Source organism: Triticum dicoccoides, chromosome 3A (assembly GCF_002162155.2).
Source record: "Triticum dicoccoides isolate Atlit2015 ecotype Zavitan chromosome 3A, WEW_v2.0, whole genome shotgun sequence".
Lineage (NCBI taxonomy): Eukaryota > Viridiplantae > Streptophyta > Magnoliopsida > Poales > Poaceae > Triticum > Triticum dicoccoides.
In genome coordinates this window covers 518,785,957-518,799,236 of record NC_041384.1, presented here as the reverse complement: position 1 = coordinate 518,799,236, position 13,280 = coordinate 518,785,957, and the positions used below count along the sequence as shown (strand labels likewise).

At 44.2% G+C, this 13,280-nt stretch overlaps 3 protein-coding genes across 4 annotated transcripts; 2 read left to right on the top strand and 1 right to left on the bottom strand.

Annotated features, from left to right (window-relative positions):
* Nucleotides 1–363: 363 nt before the first annotated feature.
* On the top strand, nucleotides 364–1,040 carry LOC119271929 (Werner Syndrome-like exonuclease). The gene has a single exon (XM_037553562.1). The coding sequence runs from the start codon at nucleotides 414–416 to the stop codon at nucleotides 1,038–1,040; it is 627 nt and encodes a 208-aa protein (XP_037409459.1). The 5' UTR covers nucleotides 364–413.
* Nucleotides 1,041–2,988: 1,948 nt separating this feature from the next.
* On the bottom strand, nucleotides 2,989–7,781 carry LOC119268914 (protein farnesyltransferase subunit beta-like). Its single transcript, XM_037550632.1, has 14 exons — nucleotides 7,597–7,781; nucleotides 7,151–7,237; nucleotides 6,963–7,068; nucleotides 6,462–6,497; nucleotides 5,843–5,925; nucleotides 5,710–5,763; nucleotides 5,557–5,608; nucleotides 5,426–5,490; nucleotides 5,252–5,308; nucleotides 5,076–5,148; nucleotides 4,212–4,298; nucleotides 3,991–4,132; nucleotides 3,385–3,488; nucleotides 2,989–3,225 (listed from the first exon to the last, which is right to left on the bottom strand). The coding sequence occupies exons 1-14, from the start codon at nucleotides 7,779–7,781 to the stop codon at nucleotides 2,989–2,991; spliced, it is 1,368 nt and encodes a 455-aa protein (XP_037406529.1).
* Nucleotides 7,782–8,061: 280 nt separating this feature from the next.
* On the top strand, nucleotides 8,062–12,034 carry LOC119268913 (pentatricopeptide repeat-containing protein At4g32450, mitochondrial-like). 2 transcript variants are annotated; one of them, XM_037550631.1, is made up of 3 exons: nucleotides 8,062–8,341; nucleotides 8,743–11,381; nucleotides 11,464–12,034. In XM_037550631.1, exons 1-2 carry the CDS (start codon nucleotides 8,229–8,231, stop codon nucleotides 11,339–11,341), a joined length of 2,712 nt encoding a protein of 903 aa, XP_037406528.1. In that variant the 5' UTR covers nucleotides 8,062–8,228; the 3' UTR covers nucleotides 11,342–11,381; nucleotides 11,464–12,034. The 2 variants fall into 2 exon arrangements, with proteins under 2 accessions (XP_037406528.1, XP_037406527.1); XM_037550630.1 differs by having other exon boundaries at nucleotides 8,743–11,546.
* The last annotated feature ends 1,246 nt before the right edge of the window (nucleotides 12,035–13,280 follow it).

Here is a 13,280-nt window from a genome sequence, read left to right as displayed (position 1 = left end):
AATAGTAACTTGCCATGTCAGGAGGAACTCGTAAAACCCAATAATAAGTCTGTGAATGTAGCATTGTTGTTCAGATAGACTAGCTAAAATTTTGAATTCTTTGGACGAGGGGCTCGTGCCATATTTGGTTTCAACCTCATGATATTTTTTGTATCCCACTTCTTGTGGCTTTTGATCAATAAAATTTAGCTATTACCCTCAAAAAAGGAAAAGAAAAACAGACGCACCGTCGTTTTTGTTGCCTCAAAAAGGAAAAGAAAAACTCCCCTAAAGAAAAGGAAAAGAAAAACAGACGCACCGTCGTACCGCTACAATATATACGGCCGAGACCCAGCAAGACAAATCTACTCTGGATTTCTGATCTAGTCTATCTATACCAAACAGCAGTTCGAAACCTCGGGAGGACGATCGAGATGGCGACTTCCATGGTGACGGACTTCGGCGACGGCCACTGCATCGTGGCGTTCGACCAGGACCACGTCCACACCACCCTGACCTCCTCCGGCGGCGTCGTCGACGAGTGGCTGGACCTCGTCTACCGCATCCACCGCCGCCGCCTCGACCGCCTCGTCGTCGGCCTCGACGTCGAGTGGCGCCCCTCGTTCCGCGGCCTCCCGCCGGGCCCCATCGCGCTGCTGCAGCTGTGCGTCGGCCGCCGCTGCCTCGTCTTCCAGATCCTCCGCGCCGACTACGTCCCGGACTCCCTCTTCGACTTCCTCGCCGACGGCCGCTTCACCTTCGTCGGCGTCGGGGTCTACGGCGACGCGCAGAAGCTCAGCGCTCACTACGGGCTGCAGGTGACGAACGCGGTGGACCTGCGCTACCTCGCCGCGAACACGCTGGGGAAGCCGGCGGTGCGGCACACCGGGCTGCAGGGCCTCGTGTGGCAGGTGATGGGCGTGTGGCCCGAGAAGCCGCACCACGTGCGGGTCAGCGCCTGGGACGCACCGCGGCTGACGCGGGACCAACTGCAGTATGCTTGCGCCGACGCCTTTGCATCGTTCGAGGTCGGCCGGAGGCTCTACGACGGCGAATATTAGGTCAAGGGTGCCAATGCCATCCGCTTAGTTTTCTAGGGATATTAGGTAAATAGTGTTATCTTTGCTTTGCACCCAAGCATGTCGATATTTAGTTTGCCCTGGTGTTGAACTTTTAAACTTTACAAGATACTCCTTCCGTTTTTAAATATAAGCTCTTTAGAGATTTCAATATGAACTAAATACGGATAGACATATTTTAGAGTGTAGATTCACTCATTTTATTGAAATATCTGAAAGGGCTTATATTTAGAAACGGATGGAGTACAAGGTAGAGAGTATTATATCTGGTGAAACGAATTGAAAATCATGTTTCAAATATTCCAAAATTTTGACAAAAAACCTATAGTGTTATATAACCCACAGGTTTCAGAAACGTGCAAGATATAAAATCAAATCAATATCACTTGGGAGGTGTGAAAAGAAATCAACATCACTTTAAATAACTCATATTTTCATATGTCTCACTTTTGGTTGCCAAATTTATGTCATTTATCATAGCTCCCATAATACCGCCTCTCTCATTTTTCAGGCTTTTTTTGGAACATTTGGTTTCCACTTCCTATGAAAACTTTGTTTCCACATATAGTAGTAGTCTCTTGAAATAGACTTCTGTCTCGCTTTATATAGAAAGCAACACGGCCGAATGATATAACATAGTGAGAAAGTCTTTCTTACAAAATATATTAAAGAGAAAACCGTATAACAAAAATTGCACCGCAAAAAACACACACAAATCCCCTTAACAGCGCAATTTCATCACCGCCTTCGAGTCTATCAAGCGCACCCAAGGGTAAGGCCCGTTGCGAGACAGGATCACTTACCGCCACACTGGTTGCCGGCCACACGACCAAGAAGTGCAGCCATCAATGGCGGAGACAGGGGGGACCAGTAGGGGCCCTGGCCCCCCTTAAGATTACTGATTTGCTGGTAATTACTAGATAAACAGTGTACATTTTATAAAAAATACATGTATTAGTATTGTTTGGCCCCTGTTATTGAAACTTTGAGTTATTTGGCCCCCCTGATCCTTAATTTCTGACTCCGCCACTGGCAGCCATCACCTTCACCATGAGACTCGACCAAGAAGTGCAGCCACCACCGCTACCATGAGACTCGCTGGAGAGCCAAACGGGCAGTCCACCACCCGCGGGCAGGCCTGGCATCCTGGACCAAACCCCTCACCAAAATCAAAACACGAGGACGTTGCCAACAAGAGGCGAAGCAACCGCCTCGCGCAAATCCAGCAAGTCTCCACCTTGACTTGACGAAGGTGGCCAAGCCACACGAAGAGGCCAACCCACCGGCCCCTGCACCCGGCTCACGCCCGCCTACGCCTTGGACGATGGGTTGATTCTTGACTATTCAGAGTTGAAATATGGACTTCTCTCTTTTGAGATATGGCACAAAACATCTAAAAAAAATATGACACATAAACTAAACAGATCCACAAGCCTTAGAATTTAACATTGTACGGAACAGGCCACGAAACATATATTTGCATTGCCACTTTGTGAGTATATCCAGTCGCACGAGGCATATGGCACATAGCTTTCCTATCCAACGTTCCATTTGAGGCTTTGTTCGGTTACACCTTCTCACAGGGGGATTGGGGTGGATTGGAGGAGGTTTTGACTTGTAGAGGGTGTATTTTTCCTGTCATCCGAACAGGCCCTGAAGGTTAAGATGCCGAGCACGAGTTAGGAAGAGAATGTCTTGGCATCAGTCAGCAATGCTATCAATAACATCCCCGAGACATGTAACCAAAAGAGCTCAGCCTCTCACCATGCACTCATAGTGAATCAGTCATACACGGTGCAAGGAGCATAATCCAATTATTCAAATGACTGCTAGTATACAACAAACGGACACGTTGCAGAAATATCCCCAGTACTTGAAGCCACATCACAGATCGTCCTAGCTATCTGAGACTGTAAAGGTGTACATTTGATCACTCGCTCGAAAAGAACTCGTAGGCCTCCTCGTATTTCTCTAGCACAACGTTGTAGAGCGGATGAATTTGCTCTAGCAAGTTCGAGTATGGGCCAAGCATGTGCTGCGGCAAGGGGCATGAAACGGAACCTGTCATTGCGCTGTACTGGCTAACTGAGAGGCCACTCAGGCAGTAGCATGAGTGATAGTGGTCTCTGTTCTTTCCAGGTTTATCCCTCAATCCCCCCTCCGGCACCTGTGTGTTTCAGCAGTAGACATAGTTTCAATTACAACATGAACTTTCAAAGCTGAAGAATTATATCCCATCACGAAATGCACGCTCGAAAATTTGAAGTTCCGAAAATAGAAACTCTAGATATCTATCTATGCAAGAAGTAAGATGTTCTTTTTTTACCTGTGCACAAAGCAGGATATATTGTTGCAGAGCAATGTTGTGGAACAGCGGACCTATTTGGTTGCTCTGCTTCATAAAATCAAATCCAATCTTCGCATAATCCACTATCAGAGAACAAAAACACACAAAACGGTGACATAAATCAAGATCAGACCCAACACTTGTAAATCAAAGCACTAGACACTAGTATGTAACGCAGGTTATGAAGCATTAGAAATTTGTATTCAAGTTACAAATATGTGTCGAAGGTACCAAGGCAACAAGGTGACCAAATGACACTAGTGCAGTAATGCACGTTACTTACGAATATACTCCTGATGAACTAACAAAAACTTGAAAACACCAATAATCACACCATATTGAATTGCCAAACCCCAACTCATCACAATTCCAAAAGAGAGTTTATATTTCTTCAATGTGTTACAGTTTATAAACTCAGCAAAGAAGATATATAAGCATGATATTTAATGTAAGTATAACAGGGAATCTCAGTTAATTATTTATTTCACCAGATATTTGAAGCAGAAATATGTTTTTAATGAAGAAAAGCACACTGGTACCACAAGATAATTTTCCATAAGAAAATATTGAGCACAAAATACTTACCAACAGAAGATTTTTCTGAAGCCAATCCAGATGAGCTGGTCCCACAAGAATCATCTACCGAGGATAATTTGCTGGGCTGTGATTGTTTAGATTGTTCATCAGACCCTGCCATTAGCTTTTGAGCTAAAGCAATAGCAGCTCCCTGGACATACACAAGACATCTGTCATATATGGAGCAGAACATGTGGCTTAAGAAGTTCAAATACATAGCGGTATTTTACCTGCCAAAAGGAGTAGCAACCATCAACCAATTTATTTGTCCGTCCTTGGAATCCGCATTCCACTCCTTGACGAAATGCCACCCAGCCCTAAATGATGAGGCCCTAGTTAGTGTTGCAACAAACAATGATGTGACAACACATTACATATGTGGCTTCATATATTTCCTAGAAAAGGTTCACTTTTCAACCTGGAACTTCCGCAAGAGTCCACTTCCAACTCTGAACTATTGCAAAAGTCAACTTCCAAATTTGGACTCTAAAATCGTCTAAGTTGCAACCATGAAATAACAAAACCGTCCGCTTTACAACCTTAGTTAGTTTCACAACTGGCTTCGGCTGACATGGATATCATGCCACTGACATATCATCAAACAAAACAGTCCCGTGCCAGATCTTTTTCTCTTTCTTCTCTCTTTACAGTTTCACAGAAATTAAGAGATTTTTGATATTTGCAAAACACCCAAGATTGTAAAGTAGACAGCTCCGGTCGTTAGAGGTTGCAACTTGGACATATGTTTCGGTTGTTAGATTTGTCTGATGACATGGTAGTAACATGGTGAACACATGGCATCCATGCCAGTCAAAAATACTCGCAAAACTACCCGAGGTTGTGAAGTGCACAGTTTCAGTTGTTACAGGTTGCAACTCGGACAATCTTTTAGTCAATTGAGAGTTGACAAGTTACCTTTTTCTATTTCCTAAACATAAAGCAATAGATTTTTAAAAAATATCCGATACATTTCTCCTTTACATAATTGAAAACCAAAGGGCCAAGTTCAACTAATTGCAACCAAAATTAGCACACACACATACATACTGTAATAGAAGGAAAACTGAATAAAGTAGTAGGAGGGGTCGTCTTACAATCAAGCTAGGCAAATCGAGTTTCTCCACTTCATTAAGCAGGACCATTGCAGCCAGCCCACAAAAAGTGTACCTTATCAAAGCAATTTTTATTTAAACTTTTTAACAGATACATAAAAATCATCAGAGATCCCCCGCAAAAAAAAAATCATCAGAGAACATCCTTAGAAACGTACCCACCATGAGCTTCAGCAGAAGGTTCTCCCGCAATCCCACCTTCATAAGTTTGACAACTGGGGGGCATATAGTGTATGAATTAACCAATCATTCTATAGAAAAAGGTTATCTGAACAAATCAACCACATATTTTAAAATTGCAAAATTGAAAAAACACATTAACCAAAGCAAACCTTGCTATGTAGTTTCCAACACCTTTTGCCAGCTCATCATCAAGAATGTTCACGAGGCTGGCAACCTAAATCTCAACAAGCGTAATATTAGAGAATGGCAACAGAAACACTAAGAACTACAAGAAACTCACCGATATTGCAGTATAGCAAGCGCGGACATCAATTTCACCACCATCATGCATTCTGGTTGAAGGATTTTCAATGGAGTAACAGACATTAGTCAGATGGAACTTGGTATGGAAATAGTATTTTTCCTTGCCCTATGCACTATCGAGAAAACACACCTGAAAGCACCTGATTTGTCCTTCATTAGAAGCATAAACTTGTACAGATTGTCCCTGATTGACAACTTAGAACGGTTAAGAAAACGACACAGATATAAATAACATCTTTCTCCAAGAGCGGACATAGAGTTACCTTTTTATTGATGATAGCGCTCTTTCACTCCCTATGGTTACAAGTGTATTTACAGCAGCGTACGATGTAGCGAGATGAGGTAACTACCAAAGAAAGGTGAACAAAAGGATGAAATTTAAAACTGGTCAGTGGAAATTATCATCTTGAATGAGTAGATAAACATGAAACGGCAGATCAATTAACAAAAAAAAAAAGATTAATGCTATCTCTGAACTTCCAAAAGACGGAGAAACAATACCACTACAAAAGCTAGCTTTGCCAACTACAGCAGGCTTCTTGAGTTATATGAACACATTAGGTCATCAAATAGACAAATACCAAACACACAGATACATATTTCATATAAAACATATCTCCGAAGTTCTTATAACCCTAAAATGATTTGTCAAAGTTATTTTGTATATTCATGTGAGCATGCCAAGTAGCCTAGGACGGTCTAAGCACTCATTTTGAAGCAAAACATTTGAAAGTAATGTCAGATCCAGTATCTCTACAGCCCAGCATTCACATGGCCTGTTCCAAATTCCATGGTTGCCTAAAATTGCATTTCAAGAACTAATGCAAAAGATTGACCAACCTAAATGTGGGGAATTAAAAAGAGTTTGAGGTTAGAGCAAACCTGCCCAGGTCCACCACCATATCCACCATGTTTGTCCTGAAACAATTATAATTTAGCCACCATAAGAGAAAGAAAATGGTAATATTCAGAAATTACTGTATCTGCAAATGGGTATCTCCAGTGCTTTAACTATGTATGACCAATACTACTTGCATTTTTCCATAAAAAAATCATATAAGATTTACTGTGTCGTGCAACCAGAGCATATTGTCTCAGCAACTTTTTTAGTTTCTATAATCTATAGTATGTATATATGCAAAACTACACGTGGATTGAGAGGTTTATTCATGTAGCCCCACCACCTTAAGCAGTTTGGTAAAGCGGTTCCATTCAATCTTGTTTTTCATATCAGCAAAGAAGAGCAGAAGTTTGAAACAAAGCCTTAAACAGTCTGCTTGTAAAGTTTTCAGCATATATATCCTTAAGCATAAGTGTTATCAAAATTTAACTGCAAACTGCAGCAAGATATCCATACAATTATATTGTAACAGATCAACAAACCTGGCATCGAGACAAGAAGTCCACAATATCGTTCTCGAGGTCATCGTCAAGCGTTTCATCCAGCAACGCAAGCCCATGAACCATCCAATAGCATAACCAAGGCCGACTGGAAGAACCAGAAGAAAATTGTAAGCAAAGTATAAATCAGGGACGGCACTTAAGTTAATTTAACACTGGAGAAGCATTACTTGGCATCGAGCACATGGAAGCTAGGTGCGAGATGCCTCAGCCCTTTCATCAAATACTCGACATGTTGATCGCGCCACAGCTCTAGCCTGCAGCCAAAAAAAAAATAACGATCAAAGTTCGGTATAAGCAAGTGGAGAACATCATAGTCTCAAGTCAGTGTTGTTCCAAATTAAAGGGCACACTTATATACGACCTAATTGACAGCACTAAGCTTCTATGAGCAAACATTTTGGTACCACAATCAAGCAATTCCTCCCCCCATCTGCCACATAGGTGAACTTATCAGTGAGCTTCCAACTTCGAGCAGAAGCCAAGCAAACCTATCTGATCTCCGCACCCTGAAGTCCATCTCTCGCACCCAAACCCGCTACTCCCAAACACCGCGAACAGCAGGCTAGTAGCTAAAGAGAAGTACTAATATGGAGCGTGCTTGAGGGTCCCTTACATGACGGACTTGGCGTTGGGCGCGGCGTCGAAGAGGACGCGGTAGATGTCGGCTACCCGCGCCTCCACCTTCATCTGCTCCACCTGCGTCACGGTGAGCCGGGGCAGCTCCGCGGCCGCGCCGTCCTCCGACGGGTCGCCCCCGGCAGCAGGCGACTGTGGCTGCGGCTGCGACGACGAATCCATAGGCGCGGCGGAGGCAGGCGGACCGCCGCTCCGCTGTGCGCCGCGGCTGCGAGCTGTGTCTCCGTGCGGCCGCGAGGATCTCAGGGAAAGGCGGACCATGTGCGAGCTTGGTCCTTTGGACTGGGGTAGTAGAAAACTAGAAATTCGATACAAAGGGAGGAAGGCCTGAAAGTGAAAAGCCCAGCCCAGTAGGTAGTGAGGCCCAGTGGACCGACCCAGCTTCGGGGCGAGGCCGTGTGCTAGCTATACCCACCCGTCCGGCTCGAGCGGGGGGATCATTCCCACCACCACACCGCGCACGCACGGCCGCGCCGCCGCCGCCGCCGCTCCACCGTAGGGCAGCCTCCTCTTTCTTTTTCCGCTTGGCGGCTGGGGCTCTTCGTCTCCGGGAGGGTTTCCGCGGCGCACGGAACAGCAGGAGCACGCCGCGCTGAGAGGTGGAGGGAGATGGCTGCCATGGTTGGAGCGCGCAGGGCTCTCTTCGCCGCCCGCTACTCCCCTCGCGGCGAGCTCGCGGCCGCGCTCCTCTCCCCCGCCCGTCGAGTCGGTTCTCCTCACAGGTACCGCACGCCTGCGCCAAGTCCTTGGACCAGTCTTCCCCTGCCTACTAATCATGATTTCATCGTCCAGTGGTTTAGTCCTCTCTGTGAACTTGTGCTCATTTGCGATAGAAACAGAGCCACATGAGTTAAACATAGAAGTTTTTTTTTTCCAAAAAATATGTAGTAGAAATCAATTTCGGCCGGAGCTTGAGATGGCAGAGATACTAAACACATACGCCCACTCATAGCACCTTATAATTTCAGTGTGCTGAAAATAGCCGGCCACCTCAATCCCCTATAATTTCAGTGTTCACATAGCCAAACAGATTGCTTTGACGTCCCCAAATGGCCACTGTGATTTCTTCAACACATATTTCTTGCCTGGAAATTAACGTGACATATTTGCTATTCTGTTTCAGTCTTCCAGCTGAAAGAGGATGCCCGCGTTCTTTGGTTCCGCATCGAGGCGCTGGCAGTGTGGCATCCGAACAAATTGATGGAGACTATCACCGTGATTGGGGGGTGCAAAACGCAGGGAACTACGGAGAGTCCTGCCGAAAACACTCACCTGATCATTTCAGCCGCCCCTTGCAGAGGGATCCCCCTTCAGCTCATTCTTCAGAAGGCATTGATAGAAATAAAGGTGTGCATGCTGATGGCGGTGTCAATGCACATTATGGACGCAATTCTGAACAACCTTACCAGAGCGGTGGATCGTATGGCTTACCAGATAGTCGCCAGCCATATACCGGTGCAAGAGTGAATAACGAGCCACCTGGATATACTGCCAGGCAATTGTATGGGGGCAATAGTGCATATGGCCACCAAAACCCCAAGGGCGATATACCAAGTGCTCATCAGCAGCAGAGTGTCATACCTGCTATTAATGGCCTTTCTGCAGATGGTAATGTGCGAAGAGGTCGTGACGTTACTGGATATGATTGCAGCTCTGGATACAATTCCCGAAGTAACCAGGAGAGCTATACTAGTGGGCAGTATGGATATGGCCCATCAGCACAGTCACATCAAAGCCCAACTGGAAGTGACCAGCAAGTCTTTCATCAACAGAAGGTTGATCGAATATCTAATGGTAATTACTTCAACAAGCCTGGCAATCCTGCGTCACAGTATCCAACTCCAAGCAGTTCCCGTAAGGAGCATGTTGCAGGACCTCAACAAGGCCACAATGGTGATTTTGGATACAATACCAGGCAGCCTGATCAGGCAAGTAGTGCATACAATCACCCAAGTTCTAATGGAGGTCCACCAAGTACTCAGCAGCAGCACAATGGCACTGGATATGCCACACACAACTTTGGTTACAACACCCAAAGTAACCAGCAGAACTATAATGGTAGGCAGAATGGATATGGTCCTTCAGGACAGTCATATCAAAACTTAACTGGAAACGTTCAGCAGCAGAATGATTATCAAAGTCATGATCATGCAAATAGGCCTGTGAATTCTGCCTCACAGTATCCAAATACTAGCCATTTCCATAAGGAGCATTTTCCAGTATTCCAGCAAGGCCACAGAGGTGATTTTGGATACAATGCTTCACAAGCATATCAGAGTCATTATACCACTAACAAAATTGACACGCAGAGAAATCATCAAGAGCATTTCATGAATGTAAACACAGATGTACAGCACAGCCATAACAGAACTTATCCAGAATCTCATTCAGATATTCAACCTATTACGTCAGCTGGGAACAACTTGAGCAGTAAGCCCTATCAAGATAACATGTATTTCCAGCATTCACTGCCTGGCAGCCTGCCAAATAATGGATCACCTTCTGAAGTATCTGATGAAGCCAGCGGCATATCCAAAGGTACTATTGAGGAACTGGATAAGTTATGTGAAGATGGGAACATAAAAGAAGCTTTGAAAGCTCTACCGGTGCTGCAAGGAAAAGGCATTGTACTGCATGCTCCTCAATACTTTAAACTGATGCAAGCATGCGCTGATGCATGTGCTCTTGCAGAAGCAAGACAAATACATGATCAAATATCTCAATCAGAACTAGCTGTTGACATAGATGTTAACAACAAAATTTTGGACATGTATGCTAAATGTGCCTCGATGGAAGATGCAAAGAAACTTTTCAGTACTATGGCGCAGCATGATTTGACATCTTGGAGCACTATAATCTCAGGGTTTGTGCATAATGGTCTTGGTGAAGAAGCAACTGACTTTTTTGATCGTTTTAAGCAGACTGGAGATAAGCCAGATTCTGGCATGTTCACACATGTATTTTTGGCCTGTGGAATTTTGGGATCGGTTGACGAGGGCATGTTGCATTTTGAATCAATGCAGAAGGATTTTGGTATAATTCCTTCCATGGATCATTATGCGAGCATTGTTAATATGCTTGGCCAGTCGGGCTATGTTGATGAAGCTCGTGAATTTGTTGAACGGATGCCTATGGAACCGAGCGTCGATATCTGGGAAAGTTTGATGAATATGTGCCGACTTAATGGATACTTAGAGCTTGGGGATCGTTGTGCTCAGATTATAGAACGCCTGGATCCTTCTAGGCTGAATGAGCAGTCTAAAACGGGTCTTTTCCCTGTAAATGCTTCAGACCTTGCAAAGGAGAAAGAAAGGAAAAAGGCTAATACTGCTGAAGCTAGGAGCAAAGTTCATGAATACAGAGCAGGGGATCGATCCCATCCAGAAACCCTTAAGATCTATGAAGAGCTGAGGTACTTGGCGGCTCATATGAAGGAGGCTGGCTATATTGCGGATACTCGATTTGTGCTTCACGACGTTGATCCAGAAACTAAAGAGGATGCCTTGCTAGCTCACAGTGAGAGACTAGCTGTTAGTTACGGTCTTATAACCAGTGCTGTCCGTTCGCCAATTCGGGTTATAAAGAACCTTCGCTCCTGTGGAGACTGCCACACCGCTCTTAAGATAATCTCTAAGCTTGTTGGCCGTCAGATCATTGCGAGGGACGCAAAGAGGTTCCACCATTTTGAAAATGGTGTGTGCTCTTGCAAAGACTATTGGTAAACAGAATGTGACATGTCTACGCTGTTATAAAATTTTATAGGTAGAGATCCAAAATCAGTTGTGTAAATCCTGAAGGTATGTTGCCTATGAAACATTTGGTTTAACCACAGGTTTCATGTCAGGGACACGGTGTATCCTCTCTTCTATGTAACATCCTATTGGTGTTCTATACCCTGGAATTTATTAGCTTGAAGCATTCTTTATCTGATGATGCTCCCTCACAAGTCATTATGCATCGGAAACTAAAGATATACACTTGGTTTGCAGGTATTCTGTAGTTCGTACTTGTTGGTAACTTTTTTGTGCTAGAGGACTTGTACGAATCTTACTGGTTACCCCTTCTTTTGTACTCCTTTACTGGTGGCCTTTATATGCTTTAGCGTTCCAATAAGAGGATTTTTAGTTATTCTGTGTATCAGGAAAGAGCCTCACTGAAGAAGTTTGCAACTTGGAGCTTTGATGGTAAAAGCAGTGACTTGGGTGCACTTCTGTAGCTGGAATCGTGCCAAGCGGTGAAATGGAAGTCCAACACGTCATACAAATTTTCAAAAAATCTACTGTACAACATTGACCCAGGTTGCATACAATATCTTGTAAAATCTTACGTCAAAATTCGATTTACATGTGGCCCACTGGAGCATCGTACGAGTAAGGTCGAAGTGGCATGGTTAGCATCCGGCTTTGAATTCCGCGCGCGCCCGAGCTCTGCTGATCTAAAATTTGGGATATAAAGCTATGCTAGTGTAATTTTCTGGAGCGGGGAAAGACAGGATCTCGCATTCCCAAGTGCGGAGTTGGAGAAATCATAGGGCAAATGCCTTCGATAACAAAAAGGGGATTGCTAGTTCGCACCAATCCAAAATTAAAACGATCTGAAAACGGTTCGTTGGCTTGTATGATCTTTCAAATGATCTAGTTTTGGATATGAGTTGAGCCACAACCCATGTAGTAGTAGTTCTTTTTTACTTCACAAGCGGATTATGGGCTTGTAGAACTTTAAATCAGAAATGTTATCTGTCAAACCTCAGCTTGGAAGGAAATGGCAAGCGAACGATTTTTCTTGGTAGTTTTTTAAGGAAAAATGCATTTCTTTTAAAGAAACTACCATGTTGTTCTGAAGAAATTGTCATCTGTAAGTGCATCTAGTGCCATCCCTAGTTGGTTTTGGAGTATTGACGACAAACTTAGTTGAGGGACTAATGTGTTTATGAGAATTGCAAAATAACACAGGTAGTAATCCTTCATTGATTCGGTTTACCTAACAGAGATGACCCCTAAAAATGTGTGAAGACATTAAAGACAATGGTGGTCTGTGAAGAGATTCACATTGAAGATTATGACATGAGAAGACATCGCATGAAGACTATAGATTGCGAAGACATAGTTGTTTCGTAGTTCCCTTTTCTTCTTTGTTGAGTCATAGGAACCACCGTACTGTTAAGTGGAGTCCAAGTGAATAAAATCAGAGTGACTGAATTGATGCTCAACCAAATCCTATGTCTTCGAGCGAAGACAATAAGAGCAAATCTTATCCAGAGCTGGATAAGTCAGCTTTACTTGTAGCCCAAGTCAAGCTGCCACGTGTGTTTGAAATCTGACCGTTGGACACGTGTCAGTTCCTTAGTGACCCAGGGTCATCTCGGACAAATCAGGTCGGGTTGCCTCCTGGCTATAAATAGTCCACCCCCTACATCATAAATTGGTGTCTACTTAGAGTTAGTGCACGGCTTTTGTCATTTGAGAGCAACCCACCTCCAAAGCCTTTGAGAGAGAAATCCTTGCGAGGACAAAGCCCTAAACACCCAGAGCCAAAGAGTGTTAGGCATCACTGAAGTCTTTCTATCTACGTGATCTGAAGACTTGTTACACTTGAGGACTATGAATCCTCCAGCCGGTTAGGCGTCGCGTTATGAGCATCCAAGAGTCATTGTGGATTGTC

What these genes read in the sequence shown, in the direction of transcription:
- LOC119271929 (XM_037553562.1), top strand. Translation starts at nt 414, where the DNA reads ATGGCGACTTCCATGGTGACGGACTTCGGCGACGGCCACTGCATCGTG.
- LOC119268914 (XM_037550632.1), bottom strand. Translation starts at nt 7,781, where the DNA reads ATGGATTCGTCGTCGCAGCCGCAGCCACAGTCGCCTGCTGCCGGGGGC. An exon ending in GACAAATCAGGTGCTTTCAG is followed by an intron (nt 5,609 to 5,709) that starts GTGTGTTTTCTC and finishes TCCTTCAACCAG; the next exon opens with AATGCATGATGGTGGTGAAA. An exon ending in CTTGCTATACTGCAATATCG is followed by an intron (nt 5,491 to 5,556) that starts GTGAGTTTCTTG and finishes GTTGAGATTTAG; the next exon opens with GTTGCCAGCCTCGTGAACAT.
- LOC119268913 (XM_037550631.1), top strand. Translation starts at nt 8,229, where the DNA reads ATGGCTGCCATGGTTGGAGCGCGCAGGGCTCTCTTCGCCGCCCGCTAC. An exon ending in CGAGTCGGTTCTCCTCACAG is followed by an intron (nt 8,342 to 8,742) that starts GTACCGCACGCC and finishes ATTCTGTTTCAG; the next exon opens with TCTTCCAGCTGAAAGAGGAT.